Genomic DNA, 15,476 nt, shown 5'->3' on the forward strand with positions numbered 1-15,476 from the left:
TTTTATTGTCATCATTTTTTTAATTATTATTAATGAGGTAGAACATGTCTCCATACTTTTTCCATTAGAATTTCTCTAGGGTCATTATTATGAAACAGGTAGTTCTCAGTGCCTTTTTTCTTTGGCTGCTTTGAGTCTTCATTGCTGCATGGGCTTTCTCTAGTTGTGGTGGGCAGGGGCTACTTTCTAGTTTTGGTGCTTGGGCTTCTAATTGTGGTGGCTTCTCTTGTTGCAAAGTGTGGGCTTCAGTAGTTACGGCACATGGCCTTAGTTGCCCCCTGGCATGTAGGATCTTCCCAGACCAGGGATCAGACCCTTATCCCCTGTATGACAAGGTGGATTCCCAACCACTGGACCATCAGGGAAGCCCCAGTACTTTTCTTATATTCAGAACACAAGAATCAATCTTTTTTTTTTTTTTTTTTTAATTTTAAAAGAAAGATTTGACAGGACTTTAAATAGGCCTGGAGTTTAGGTAAAGAGAAAGCCTTCATTATAGCCTAGTTGCTTTCCTAACACATTTTAGATCTTGATTCTATCATAATTTATGGGTATCTTTTCTGATACATAGATTTATGGTATGTTGTCACTAGGGAGATAACACATGGACCGAGGAATGGATGTGGGCCTTAGAGTGAGACCTAAGGTTAAATTTTGTTTCTACCTTTTAATTTCTAACTTACCTGAACTTGGTGAATTTATTAATGTTTCTGAACTTCAGTTTCTTTATCCATAAAATAAAAATAATAAAAACTGTCTTACAAGACTATTGTGAGAATTAAGTAATATAATATGTAATTTTATAGTCGTCATCATTGCTTTAACATCTGATAAGTTCTCATTGTTGATTTCTGTTCCTTTCCTGAAATTTCTTCTCTTTTTTCCTTTTGTTATTTAGTTTTTAACTTTGATATATAGAAGTAGTTTAAAGATGATATTCAGCCCTACTCAATGAAGTTTTTCATTTATAAGGCATTTTTATGTTGTTTTATTAAAACAGTCTGTTACCCTTAGTAATCCACATTCCCGTAAGGAAAGAAGTGGATCCTTAACATTAATTGAGGACTTACTATGTTTCAAGTGTTGCTTGATGCCTGAGGAAGTAAAGCATGGCCTGTGGTACCTGTTTGTTTTCCATTAAAATGAAGGCTATCATTAGGAACACAGCCATACCTTCTGATTTTGCTGCACATGATACAGCTAATTTGTATGATATGCTGACACCATTTGATTTCCTTACTGAATTTCAGGGACAGAGAATTCTGGGAAAGTGGACATCTCTACCAAGGACCTTCTTCCTCATCAAGAATTGCGATTTAAATCTGGTCTGGAGAAGGCTATCAAGCATAAAGACAAGCTGTTAGAGTTTGACAGAACTAGGTATGATGTGGTCAGAATTAAAAAGGCTAAGAAGTAGAGTAGTCCATTATTTTGGCACTTTACCTGCAGCAAAAGAAGAGCAAATGCTCTGTGTAGGAGGCCAGCCGCTTGTTTTGAATCATGTTTGACTAAGATAGGCTTCCACCAAGAGGGCCTACCCTGCAACACGTTCTGTTTCTTGGCAAATGCTAGTGTACCCCCTGGAAAGTTGATTTGGATGGAATTCCCCACTTATTTCACTTGAAGCCATTCATTAATTCAGTCAATGTATGCTGGATACTCCATAAGAAACTGTCTCTGGGAGAGCGTTGATACCATCTCATGGGGACACATGACTCACTCTCCCTTTTTCCTCTGACACTAAAGTTATTTTCTGATTTAATAATGTCCCTAAATTGAGTTTTATACTCCTGTGCTTTTGTCATTTAGCCCTCTCACCTTTCTTTAGGAGAGAGGTTTATGGATTTGTTAGTTCTAATTTTTTTTCTTCCTTTGGGCAAAATATGTTGAAACCCAATTAATGGTAAAGAATGTTTGAATAGTACATGTATGCTCACTTCTCAAGTAGCCATGTGGGAATCCTTAGAAAGACCCTGAATCTCTTACTGTGACAACTGAATATGTCTGTTCCTGGCATTATAATCCTTTGGTTATATGCACCTACTACTTTGAAATCACTTGCTAGGAATACATGAGATATACTTTGAAAGCTATTCCCTAAGTAAGCCCATCACAAGATTTTTAAATATCACTTTTACCCTTACTCAGTGAAATTTATCATTAGAAATAGAGTACATTTTTTGATAAACAAAAACTGGAAAAGAGTCTCTCCCTATTGGTATTTCCCTTATGCCAGTGTGTTTCCAGGGGCACCAATTTCATTATGTAAGTTTGTGTATGGGACCATTCTCAGTCTATTTTAAAACTTTTATAGTTCCAGCCAGGTCCCGGAAAATTGAAATCAGAATCTGATTTTCAGTATTTCCGTATGCCTGTGTATGTCACTAATTAGTAATTATTCCTTTCAGACTGATTTTATGACTTTGGAGTAGTCACTTAACTTTTTTGAGGCCCAGGTTTATTATCTATAGAAGGAGAGAGTTGGGTCATCAGGATTCCCTCTAGTTCTTAATTTCTTTGTTGGTATGATCTTAGAAATAAGCCGGATTGGCTTATCTTGGAACTTGGCCCTTGTATATTAAGTGAGGGACTGGGGATGAGGTTAGGGAGGGGTGGAAGAGGGGGTGGAAACTGATGTGTAGCAGTAATGCAGTAATAAGATATCCTAAAAATATGCTCCAGGACTGAGAGTCCAGGATAGAAGTCCAGTTTCTAAGCGAAGTGGCAGCAGCTGGGTCTAGCAGGAGGAGTCTAGGTCCAGATTGTAGAAAGACTAGGTTATTAAGTAAGCTGCCAAGACATGAACTCAGAGACAGCAAAATGACCCATAAGCCCAGTTATAAGAAAGTGAGGGCTGGACTAGTAGGAAAATAGGAGGACAATGGATATGGTGCTATGTCTTTTTCTGCCTGAGGGTGCGATTCGTTCTAAGAGCTGAGCCTGCAGTGGGAATAAGGTATATACAGAAGCTGGAAATCAGAGCTTGACCTTGTTTGGGAATATTTTGGAGCTTCTACATTTGAAATAATAACCTTCAGGACAGCACTTCAGAGTGAGCTACTTGTAACAGTTTCCCAATAGTCAAATCCCTGTTTGTTAACCGGTGACCTAATTGCCATATGTTCTTTTTCTTTCCTTAGCATTCGAAGGACCCAAGTCATTGATGATGAGTCAGATTACTTTGCTAGTGATTCTAACCAGTGGTTGTCCAAAATTGAGCGGGAGGCCATACAGAAGCGAGAGGAGGAGCTGAGAGAATTTCGACATGCCTCTCGGCTCTCTAAGAAGATCACCATTGATTTTGCAGGCAGGAAAATTGTGGAAGATGAAGATCCTCTAGCTGAGTATCACAGCAAGTAAGTGGGCAAAACCAGAAAGGTCTGAGAGAATTGGGGAGTTTTAACTGTAAAGGATTTGCCCTCCCCTCAGCCCCACCCTTTAATGGGTTTGTTATTTTTGTTAGTTTTTAGAGTAATATATTCATTTGGAGTAGAAACATGGATGAGTAACTAAGAAAATTTTGAAAATGAGCAGTGAGGGTAACTTGTCCTGTTAGATAACTACTGTGGTTTTAGAAAAAGTTGTTTTTAAAGCAGTGAGGTACAGTTTGGGCACAGGAATAGATAAATGAAATGTAATAGAATCCAGAAAAGACACCTGTATGTCTGCATTGTGTGTGTATGGGTGTAAGTTTATAGTTACATAAAACTTTTCTGAACAGTAAGAAAAGGATTAAATGAAGGGTCATCAGCTTTGAAAAAAATACACATTAGATCTCTACCTCAAAAACAAAAAATGTCTACTTAAAAGTATGCTGTTATAATAAGTTTGACTAAAGAGTTAAATGCAAGAGAATTCCCTAGAGGTCTAGTGGTTAGGATTCTAAGCTTTCACTGCTGGGAGTCCCAGTTTGATTCCTGGTCAGGGAACTAAGATCATATAAGCCCTATAGTGTTGCCTCCCCCCACACCAAAAAAAAGTTGAATACAAAAGAAATAAAAAGGATCAGAAGGAAATAAAATAGTAGAAATTTATAATATAGTTAATGTCTTGGTATAATAAAGCTCTTTCTAAGCAAGATACAAAAGTCAAAAAGACTAAGATATTTTAAATGATGTAAATAAGTACAAGATGGAGAGAAAGCGTTCTAAACAGTTTTAACAGTTCAAAAAAGCAATACCCATACTATATAAAGACACATCTGGTGGAAAAATGGGCAAAAGCTAAGAACAGATAATTTACAGGTGAGGAAATGAAAATAACCAATAAACATTTGAAAAGCTGCCCAGCTTCTTATTAGGTAAATGCAAGCTTTGAAACATGTATCATTAAGTTGTCTGAAATTTAAAATTTATAATACTGCATAATCTGTGACTAGTAATATGAATATGTTCTCTTACTGTGGAAGGGAATAGTAAAATGTTCAAGTCTCATCACCAAGAATGAACCCTAATGGAAATTATGGGTTTTGGTGATAATGATGTGTCAGTGTAGGTTGATCAGTTGTGACAAATGTATTACTCCTGTGAGGGATAGTTGATAATGAGAAAGGCTGTGGGGGCGGGGGGCGGAGGGTCAGAAGGTAAATGGGAAATCTCTGAATCTTCCGTTCAGCTTTGCTTTGATCCTAAAGCTGCTCTAAAAAGTAAAGTTTATTAAATAAAACTTGCATCATGGTCAGTTTCAGGTTATCAATATGAAGTCACTGAATATAGAGTTGAGAAAAGATGAATGTTAACTCTAGCATAGCACTGAAAAGAAAACGTGTGGCTATCTCATTCCACACGTTTTGGAAGTGGCATACATATCTCTGTCTTTCCTCTCTCTCTCTTACACACACACGCGCGCACACACACAGAAAACTGGATACTGGAGAACACAGTAATGCTTTCTACTCGACCCAGTCCTTGACCTTTCTCTTTGATTTGTGGCAGATCCATCACAGATTTTTCCTACACAGAGGTTATTCTCTCCTTAAGGCAAATGCTACCACTAACTTCAGTAAATTTGTTTTCAACTATTGCATGTGTGATACACAGATATAAAGAAAAAATTGTTTCTGGGTGATGGGTATAGGAATTTTTTATTTTATATTAATTTGTATTTTCTTGTTTTCCATAATACGCATGGATCGTTTTTATAACAAAAATCATTTTTATGTTCAATAAAAAGCGGTACAGCCTTTTAGAAGTAAAATTGGACACTATCTCAAAATTCAAATTGTGCATAGCTTTTGACTTTTTGACACTAGATACCAAGATGCTAGTTTCTTTGTTTCTTTCTTTTTTTTTCATTTATTTTTATTAGTTGGAGGCTAATTATTTTACAATATTGTAGTGGTTTTTGCCATACATTGACATGAATCAGCCATGGATTTACATGTATTCCCCATCCTGAACCCCCCTCCCTGTCTGTTTCTTAACAACAAAAAAATTGCCATTCTGATACATAAAAAATGGTAGTTTTTCGTAATTTTTATTCACTTTCCCCCCCTTTGGTTGTATGGTAGTAAGTGTGAGCATTCTAAAATGTATTGAGTAGCTATTTGTATTTTTTTCTTCAGTAGATTCTGGAGTTCTAGATGTCCTTAACCAGTGTACTGTGTCTTAAACCTGTTTCCCTCCTTTAGATTTCATTATCCCTGTCCTATTTTATACTCACTTCTTACGTCAAGTTCTTGTACTTTTTGTTTTGTTTTGTCTTAGCTTCATGTCTTTGTTTCTGCTTTTCCCTTGCTTTGGAAATCCTTCCTCCCAACTTTGCCTTTCAAATATCTGCCTCCCCTTTGAATTTCCTTGGTACAACACATGAGATGATAAGTAGTAACTACCAAATGGATTGTATCTGTCTCATAGTAATAATTACATCCTCTCATGTTTTGTTTATCATTATTTTAGCTGTCTTAAACCTGCCACTTAGATTCAAAGCTTCCTGAAGGCAGGAAAACCCTGATCTCCTCCCCATTTAAGGTGCCTTGTGGGTAAGAAGTGCCTAACAAATACCTCTTTAATTATATTCAAGGTCAGGCTCAGCCTTCCCTGCTAGTAGAACCTTTTCATTATCTTGTCCCTTAGAATTACCAACATCCACAAACATTTGTCAAGCAGGGACATGGTAGTATAGTGGCAAGTAATGAAAAGCTGTAGAGCAGAGTGAGAGATGGTTCCTGCAGGACCTATGATCACTTACTAACCAGTAGGACTAGTTCCATAATCTTCAGTTGAAATCATCACATTCTTTTATAGGTTGAGAGCCGAATATTCATAGCAAACACCACAGACACAGGATTACATGGGGTATATTTGGTGACTGTTTAAATAGAAAGTGCTGCAGGACTTCAGAGAAAGGAATAAGTACTTTTGTGCTGGGTGGGTGGAAGGACTCCTTAGAAATTCTGGGCCATGAAGCAAGGATAGAATTCAGATCAGCATGGAGGAATGGGAAGGGACTGTTGAGCAGGCAGAAGAATAATTGAAGGTGTTGAGAAATAGTCTGCCCTAGAATAGTGTGCTACCTATTTTCTTTGTGTTCTGAAACTTCAACTAACTTATCTTCCTTAGGGTTCTTAGAGTGAAGAGAAGAGAAGGGGAAGTTAGTAGGGGGAGCAGGGAAGGTCATCCATGGATCCCTCTTTGAATTTCATATTGTATTACTAATGAAGAGTCTTATGTGTGTTTGAATTTCATATTCTATTACTAATGAAGAATCTTAGGTGTGTGCCATCTAAGCATATTTTGAGCATAGGGCATTGCCAATTATTGAATCCTTTGGTTTGTTATCACAGACTAGATGAGGCAATACATGCCATTGCCAATGGAACCTTGAACCAACCACTGACCAAATTGGATAGATCTTCTGAAGAGCCTTTGGGACTTCTGGTGAATCCCAACCTGTACCAGCCCCCTCCCCAGGTTAGTGGAACTTTGCTCTAACTGATGGTGAGAAAAGTTTGGGCCCAGATATTTCTTCTTTCAAGTGTGCCTGTTTCATAGGCTGTAGACACCAGTCTGCTCTCTCAATACTCCTACCCACCTTATTCTCTGACCCAGTTTGTCCAATTTTTTTTTGCAGCACTTGTGACAAGTTACCATTTGAGTATTACCCAAGAGAATGTTTTGTTAAGTACACTAGAGGTGTAAGGGCTTCTCAGGTGGCACTAGTCGTAAAGAACCTGCCTATGATCTCAGTGCAGAATACCATAAGAGACACGTGGGTTGGAAAGATTCTGGGGAAGAGGGCATGGCAATCCACTCCAGTATTCTTGCCTGGAAAATCCCTTGGACAGAGAAGCCTGACGGGCTACAGACCATGGGGTTGCAAAGACACACGACTAAAGCAACTTAGCAAGCACACACGCATAGAGATTTAAAATACTCCCATGGTCCTTTCGTTAATGCTTTTTGTTTGTCTTTTATAGAATGTGGGTAGTCCCCTAGTGTTGTGTTGTAAATTAATACATTAACTCACTTATCCATTGTTGTCATACATTTTGACATTAAGTACATTGAGCACCTAATGTGTATAATCCCAGAAGTAAGTGATCAACCAGACACTGCTTCTGTCCTCAAAGAACTCACGGACTAGTAGTGGAAAAGATGACATAGGCAGTTCTAATGTTGATAAAGATATAAATAAGTACAGTGGAAACCCAGAGGAGGGAAAGACAGTTGAGAGGAATAAAAGAGGCTTTTATAGGGAAGCTGGCATTCATTAAAAGTAAGTAGCCAAGTAAATGGTGTTTGGGGATGGTGGGGAAAAAACAGTCCAGTCAGAATTAACCACAGGAACAAGGCATGGGAAACACACACACACACAGTTGAACAGTGTAGGGGAGGATTGGGAGTGGTGGCCCTCTGCACAGTCAGAAATTCATGTTTAAGTTATAGTTGGCCCTCCGTAAAGTAGTTCCACATCCACAGTAGGTTCCACATCTACAACCAACTACGGGTCATGTAGTTCTATAGTATTTATTATTGAAAAAAAAACACCCACGTATAAGTGGACCCACATAGTTCAAACCTGTATCATAGTTCAAGCATCAACTATATGGGGAATAGTGAATTTAGACTACAAATGTAGTACTCATAAAAGGAATTTTCATAGAAAACAAGTGGGGTTAAGTAGGTAGAGTCAGATCACTAAAGAGTTAAATGTTCAGCTAGAAAGTTTTCACATTTTTATTTCGTAAATGTGAATCATAGAATGTTCTTAAGCAGAGAGATGCAATCAAAGCAGTGTTTAGACAGTTTAACTGGAGATCCTCATGCAGCACTGTACATAAGCCAGGTTCTTTGCTGAACGCCCGCATGCATGTTCAGTTGTGTCCGACTTTTTGCAACCCCATGGACTGCAGCATGCCAGGCTCCTCTGTCCTTGGGATTTTCCAGGCAAAAAATACTGGAGCAGCTTGCCATTTCCTGCTCCAGGGGATCTTCTCAACCTGGGGATTGAACCCGAGTCTCTTGCTACTCCTGAATTGGCAGGTGGATTCTTTATCCCTGTGCCACATGGGAAGCCCTCTTTGCTAAGTGCTGGGAAATTAAAAGGTAAAAACCCTTGAGGTTTTTAAGGACTTCAAGTTTAATGGGAAGATGTGTTTGAATACAAAGAATTTCAGTTCCTTAAGATAATTGCTATAATAGACACATGTCATTGGGAGAGAGATCATAAACTCACAGGAGTCACAAAAGAAATGGTGTTTGAGGAGACTTAAGGGATGAAGAAGCAGACAGATTTGGGGAGGGACTTTTAGGTAGATGGTATAACACGTACAAAGGCTCCCAGCAGCTTGAGAGCACTGTAGGTTGGGAGAACCATAAGTAATTAAGTATTCTTAGAGATTAAACTGTACTAGTAAGTGTATTAGTTTCCCAGGCAGCTGTAACAAAAGACCACAACTGGTTGGCTTAAGACAAGAAGTTTATTCTCTCACAATTCTCAACACTGAAATCAAAGTGTTGGCAGGGCCCCACTTCCTCCAAAGGTTCCATGGGAGAATGCTTCGTTGCTTCTTTGAGGTTCTGGTGGCCCTGGGCATCCCTTAGTTTATGGCTGCATCACTCTGCTCTCTGCCTCTGCCTTTATGTGGACTTCTTCCCCGTATGTCTCTGTCTCTAGGTATTCTATCCTTTTTTTGGTCTCTCCTTTTGTAAGGGTATCAGTCACTGGATTTGGGGTTTACCCTAATCCAGTATGACTCTGTCTTAGCTTGATTACATCTGTTTGCAAATAAGGTCAATTTCACAAGTTCTGGGGGGACATACATTTGAGAGGGATGCTACTCATTCCAGTGTAGTAGGTAACATATCATGAAAGCCCTTATGTCTCAAGAGTTTGGTTTTATTCTAAAGTTGACAGGGAAGACAGTGGGCTTCCCTGGTGGCTCAGATGATAAAGAATCCTCCTGCAACTCGGGAGACCTGGGTTCAGTTGGGAAGATCCCCTGGAGGAAGGCAAGGCAACCCACTCCAGTATTCTTGCCTGGAGAATCCCCATGGACCAAGGAGCCTGGCCGGCTACAATCCGTGGGGTTGCAAAGAGTTGAACACGACTAACTAAGCACACACACACAGACAGGGAAGAGTCTTGGAAGAATTTTAGCAGAAGACTGGCATGACTTGCATGCCTGTGTAGAGAGTGGATTGGAGGGAAAAGTAAGACAGAAGCACAGAAATTGCTAGGACAACGATTGAGCTAGTGTAGTGTGAAGACGATCAGGGCCCAGGTTGGTGTTACTCGGGCAGTAGAGAGTTATTTAGAGGTTAAAAATGGAGATGAGATGGGTTATCTCATGGGTTAAAATAGTATTATTAAAAGACAATAAGATTAATTTAGAACAGTAGCTGTGGGGTAGAAAAACAGGTAATATGAATTAGAACTGTAATAGAGATAGAACCAGAGAATTTGGACCTCAGGATTGTTCAAATACCAACATTTTTATGAAATCACTTATTTCCCATGTAATGGATAAGTTGTGCTTCTGTGTTCCCACTTATGGACTTAAATCCCTGTGTAGTAAATACTCATATATGCCTTATGTTGTGGACAGTTATTTAAGTGTCTGTCCTTTACTAGGATTGTAAGTTCCTTGAAAGCAAGAACCTTTTCTTTTTTTGTATTTTATATGTCTTCCTACTTTATATGCTTTTCACATATACTGCATTAAGTACTCAAATGTTTATGGTTTGTTTTTCTTTTAGTTATGACACAATTAATTACAGTCATTTTATTGCAGAAAGATTCTTAGAGATTCAATTAGTCCAACTCCATCATCTTACAGTTGAGAAAACTGAAATCTTAGGGGTTAAATGATTGCTTAGAGCCTCTACCCTCCTAACATTTTTGTTTTCCCTATAAATTATTAAATAAAAGATTAATAAATTAACTAACTGAGAACCTCATCATCCTGACAGAGCCCCTTTTTTTGTAAATAAATTTCAGAGCACTCAGTCTTCTTGCTCAGGAAGAAATGTTAACCTTTGTCATTCTCTGACTGAACTACTGCCAAGACTCTCCAGCCTCCTATAATTATCCGTACCCTGCAATTTGGTATTCTTTTTACTTGATGGGAGCCTTGTTTCATTGTGCTCCATCCTCTCTTTCAGGGGACAAGTTGTTCATTGCAGGATAAGAGAATATTAATAACTTCATACATCCAATAGTCAGAACCTCTGCCCCGTGAAAGCATCTGTTTGGCTTTATCATGGTAACAGTATGTGACCCAGTTCCTTAAGCACGTGAAGAACATGTGAACCAAAATGTTGAACCTTCCTTTGGCTGATAGAACTGTATTTGGAAATTTTCCAGAATCCAGTATGGATTATTAATAAGTTTAAAGTGTTAATAATTTCAAACCAGTTATTTGGTCTGATAGTTGTGCTCTTGCTGAAATTAGGAAGCTATATTTGGAGAATTCAGCATTATCTAACCATCCTTCAAGATGGGACTATGTTATCATACCTGGGACTTCTATTGAATTTATACCTTCTCCATTTTTTTTTGACTTTGTTTCAGACAGAGGTGGGGGTACATTTTTCTAAGAGAACATTCCCAGCATGATTCATTATTATTAGAATTCATCTCATTTTGTATGCCTACTCCAGATTTTTCCCTTGTTAGACAAATTGTGTGTTTGATTTCTTTCTTGCACAGTGGATAGACCAGACAGGTGCAGCCTCACAGAAAAAGGCTTTGCATCCAGCAGGATCAGGACTAGAGTTCAGCTCATGTCGGCATCAGTTTCGAATCCAGGACCAAGAATTTCAGGAAGGCTTTGATGGCGGCTGGTGCCTCTCTATGCATCAGCCTTGGGCTTCTCTGCTTGTCCGAGGGATTAAAAGGTAAGGACAGAAGTGAATTTTGACAGTGAAAGATTTTACGTAAATTTGATTTAGCTTGATGGATTGGGATTCTTCTTCCCAGCCTAGCAATGATTTATAATACTCATCAACACATAGAACTTTAAGCAGTGTATTCATGCATGTTATGGACTTTTTTTAAAACTGAATAGCTTAAAAGAAACCGAGTTTAGAAAGACGACAGATCTTAGTCATAACAAAGAATAGAATGGAAGTTTTTTCTTCTTTGGAAGGAAGTTTATTGAGAAAACTTCTCCTGCCTTTGCGTTTGTAATATAGCACTCAGCAACCTTAATAGTTTGATCCTATTTGAAATTCAGAGTTCTTATGCCTATTTATTAATTTTTAAAAGTCACTAGCTTAATTATGGCTTTGTTTTTCTATCTATACATCTATCTTTTAATATGAATAACCATATTGAGAAGCTGTTCTACCACAAATTCCTTTTCTACAAAAAGTGGGGAGTAGTAGTGAGGATAAGTAGAGGTATTGTAAAGTCGTACATGTGAGTAATGGTGATAGCTTACTCTTCCGTGGTTTCATATATTTCCTCTGAGTTCAACTGTTCCCTTTGCTTTTGTAAATGTAAACAGAAAATTGATAAATAGAGAAAAGGAGCTAGAAAAAGAAAGAACATCTATAATTCCACTGCCTAGGAACAGCTATTGTTATAATTTTGGAGTATTTGTTTGTATTCTTTATCCTTTGCAAATTGTTACATAGTGAGGTCTTAATATGTAGATATATGTTTATGGTTTTCTTCATTCACTTACTATTATATGTTCCTTCTCCCTTGTTTTCCCAGTTTTATTGAGATAAAATGGACATAAAACATCGTCAGGGTGTACAACATAATGATTACATATATATGTATATTTTGCAAAATGATCACCATGATATGTTTGTGTTAAATCCATCACCTTGCATAGTTACAAATTTTTTTGTTTCTTGTGATGAGAACTTTTAAGACCTATTCTCTTAGCAACTTTCAAATATGCAATACAGTATTGTTAACTTCAGTCACTATGCTGTACATTACATCCCCAGAATTTATCTTATAATTAAAAGTTTGTATCTTGTGACTGCCTTCACTCAGTCTATCACTGTATTTATGAGTTTGCTTTTCTCAGAGTCTACAGGTAAAGTAAGATTGTAAAATATTTATCTTTCTCTGTCTGACTTAGCATAATCTTTCAGGGTTGGTCCATATTGTTGCAAGTGCAAGACTTTGTTTTCTTTTATGGCTGAATAATCTTCATCCATCCATTGGTGGACATTTGTGTTGTCTCCATGTCTTGGCTGTTGTAAATAATACTGCAGTGAGTGTGAGGATACAAATACCTATTTTTTCATTCTTGTTTTATCTGTTAGAATTTTATATCCCTGGCAGTGTCCTAACTCATCACAATAATAATGCCTTCTATTTAAATACAATTTTATACTTTTCAAAACAGTAGCTGTGTTGAAGTAGCTCAGTCCAGTATTATTACAGTCTTAAACATTTAAGCAGGCAAAGGTAAAGTGTTGGATTGACCAAAAAATGTGTTTGGATTTTTCCATAACATGTTATGAAAAACCCGAATGAGGACTTCCCTGGTGGTCTAGTGGTTAAGAGTCCACCTTGCAATGCAAGGGACGTGGGTTCTATCGCTGGTCAAGATCCCATATGCCGTGAGGCAGCTAAGCCTGTGCACTGCAACTAGAGAACCCATGAGCCACGACTGAAGAAGCCTGGGCGCTCTAGAGCCTGGGCTGCGTAACAAGAGAAGCCTGCACACTGCAGCTAGAGATGAGCCCACGTGCTGCCGTGCAGAGCCCGTGCGCTGCAGCAAAGATCCAGTGCAGCCAAAAATTAAAAAAAAAAAAAAACCCAAACAAACATTTTGACCAACCCAATAGCTTGCTCTGAATTGCAAAGCCTAGTTAGTGGCAGATAGGGAACTAGAGTTCTGGTTTTCAAAGTGCTGTTTCCACTCTTACTTTGTAAGCTTCAGTCATTTCTCTGCTTTCTTAAAAAAAAATTATTATCAGAATTTAGGAGCAATCATTTCAACTTTAGTGTTTTCCATGGTTAGCTGTGATTTACCTCCTCGTGAAGGTGCATTACTATTTTTCTCCCTTCTTGAAAGTCCGGCTTTCCTGCTTAGCCTCCTAAATGTTCCATAATGTATGTACATAGTGGCATTACAAGTGCATGTGAATCTGCTTCTGCTCCAGGGCACCTGGGCCCTCAGATGTCTGTTCTTCTCATTCCATTCTCTGCAGTTGAGGTGTCTTCCTTTCCCAAAGTAGAATACGAAACAGCTTGCTTTTTGCTGAGGAAATCAGAATGTTTATATTGCTCTCATCCTATTTTGGATCTGTGTTATCCACATTTTCTCACTGAAAAGAACAGGATGAACAGCATCCAACCCACAGTCACTAATCCCACAGAAACAAAGTGGGTGGTTCTGCCACATTTGTGAGACTGTTTTCCCAGTATCCCTTGGTATCATTTGGAGTAGAGGGAAGAAATATATTGATACATTCTCCATTTATTGGGTATCCACCATGTGCCTGGTACTCTTCCTATTCATCTGTGTTAGAAAACTAAGGATAAGAGAATTTCTGTTTCCCATTATAAGGCAAATATAATAGGGTTATATTATCAGGCTACTTTATTTTGTCTTGTAGAAACTAAAGGAGACACATTTTTTTGTAATCCTTAAAAAGTAGGTAACTATAACATTCTCTTGATTGCATTTTGTTATTCCACTTAAAGATTCTTTCAAATTAGTTAACAGGTTGTTTAATTATCTACAAAGAATATAACCCTTTATAAAATACTTAGAAAATATAAATGAATGTGGTTGCAATTTAAAGATGATAGCTTTTTTATCTAGTTAAACTCTTAAATAGTAACTATGAAAGTACTATTCTTGAGGAGTTATGTGTGGGTGAGGATTTTTCTGTCAGGTTGGAGAACAATGAACAAATCTTTTATGACTCAAAGGCAAGGATTTTAATTTTTGTGGTACAACTCCAATGCTTTGAAAACAGAAGGTTTGGATCGTGGAGGTCCAAAGGCTGGTGAAAGATGCATTTCTGCGTTACAGAGATAGGTAAAAAATAGGAACTGAGAGAGATGAATTGTGTTTGTTCTAATGAAAGGGAAAATTAGGGAACAGGGTTCATATTCAAGTGAAAGGTATCATAGGAGAAATTTTTTTTTCCTACCAGAAATACCCCTCATGGTGAGATATCATCTGTAGATCTCTTGGCTCACCTGGATAATTTGCTATATGTTAATGAGATCCTCCTGGAGAATGAAATAGCAACCCACTCTAGTATTCTTGTCTGGAGAATCCCATGGACAGAGGACCCTGGTGGGCTGCAGTCCACAGGGTTGCAGAGTCAGACATGCCTGAGTGACTTAGCTCGAACACGTGAGATCCTCTATGGGAGGAGGACTCTACAGTTACTAGCTAGATCATGGCAATAGTTTTTTTAGGCAGAAATGTCCATGTACCAGTCCTCCACATACTAGGAACCAAAGCATCACTATGTTTTTTTAGTAGACACTAGAATTTAGATTCTTCCCACTAAATTTATATTTGTTTAAGGGTGGAGGGCAGAAGTTGGTACACCCCTCACAGAGGAAGACTTTGGATAGCAGCCACAGCAAAAAGACCATCTCCACAAGAAGTCTCAGAACTCCAGACTACTTATCTCTTCCTCCGTGGGAAAGGTAACAGCCACATACTCTTCTAATTTCAGTCTTACTTTGTGAAGAGAAGTCATTGACGTTCATCCTCTTTCGCTTCCTTCTTCCTGTGGCTTTTTTGGGGTTTTTTTTTTTTGGCTGAAAGGGACTTTAAACTTTGTGTGTGTGTGTGGCAAATCATGAACAGCTATTCAAAGCATTAAGTCCCCAAACAAGACAAAGAAAAATCTCAGTTTCCAGTGCCAGGAATCAACCAGCTAGTCTTAATTTTCTACATTTTTTGTTATTATGAGAGTAAAATAACTACTATAAATTCTGGGATCTTTAAATTGGGAAGAACAAACACAAATAAGACCTCTTTTTATTGGGAGTGACTCAAATAGACATCTGCAATCGGATTTGGACAGATCAAAGTT

The 15,476-nt window shown here is 38.1% G+C and overlaps 1 protein-coding gene across 1 annotated transcript in view; it reads left to right on the forward strand.

Annotated features, from left to right (window-relative positions):
* TRIP4 (thyroid hormone receptor interactor 4) overlaps positions 1-15,476 on the forward strand; it is a 49,941-nt gene that overhangs the window by 10,442 nt on the left and 24,023 nt on the right. Inside the window, exons 6-10 of the mRNA XM_061157353.1 lie at positions 1,251-1,380; positions 3,141-3,356; positions 6,785-6,911; positions 11,152-11,339; positions 14,960-15,084. Of these exons, the coding sequence (XP_061013336.1) occupies positions 1,251-1,380; positions 3,141-3,356; positions 6,785-6,911; positions 11,152-11,339; positions 14,960-15,084 (786 nt within the window). The remainder of the gene's footprint in view (positions 1-1,250; positions 1,381-3,140; positions 3,357-6,784; positions 6,912-11,151; positions 11,340-14,959; positions 15,085-15,476) is intronic.

The sequence above is a fragment of the Dama dama genome, chromosome 12 (genome assembly GCF_033118175.1).
Source record: "Dama dama isolate Ldn47 chromosome 12, ASM3311817v1, whole genome shotgun sequence".
In the NCBI taxonomy this organism is placed as follows: Eukaryota; Metazoa; Chordata; class Mammalia; order Artiodactyla; family Cervidae; genus Dama; species Dama dama.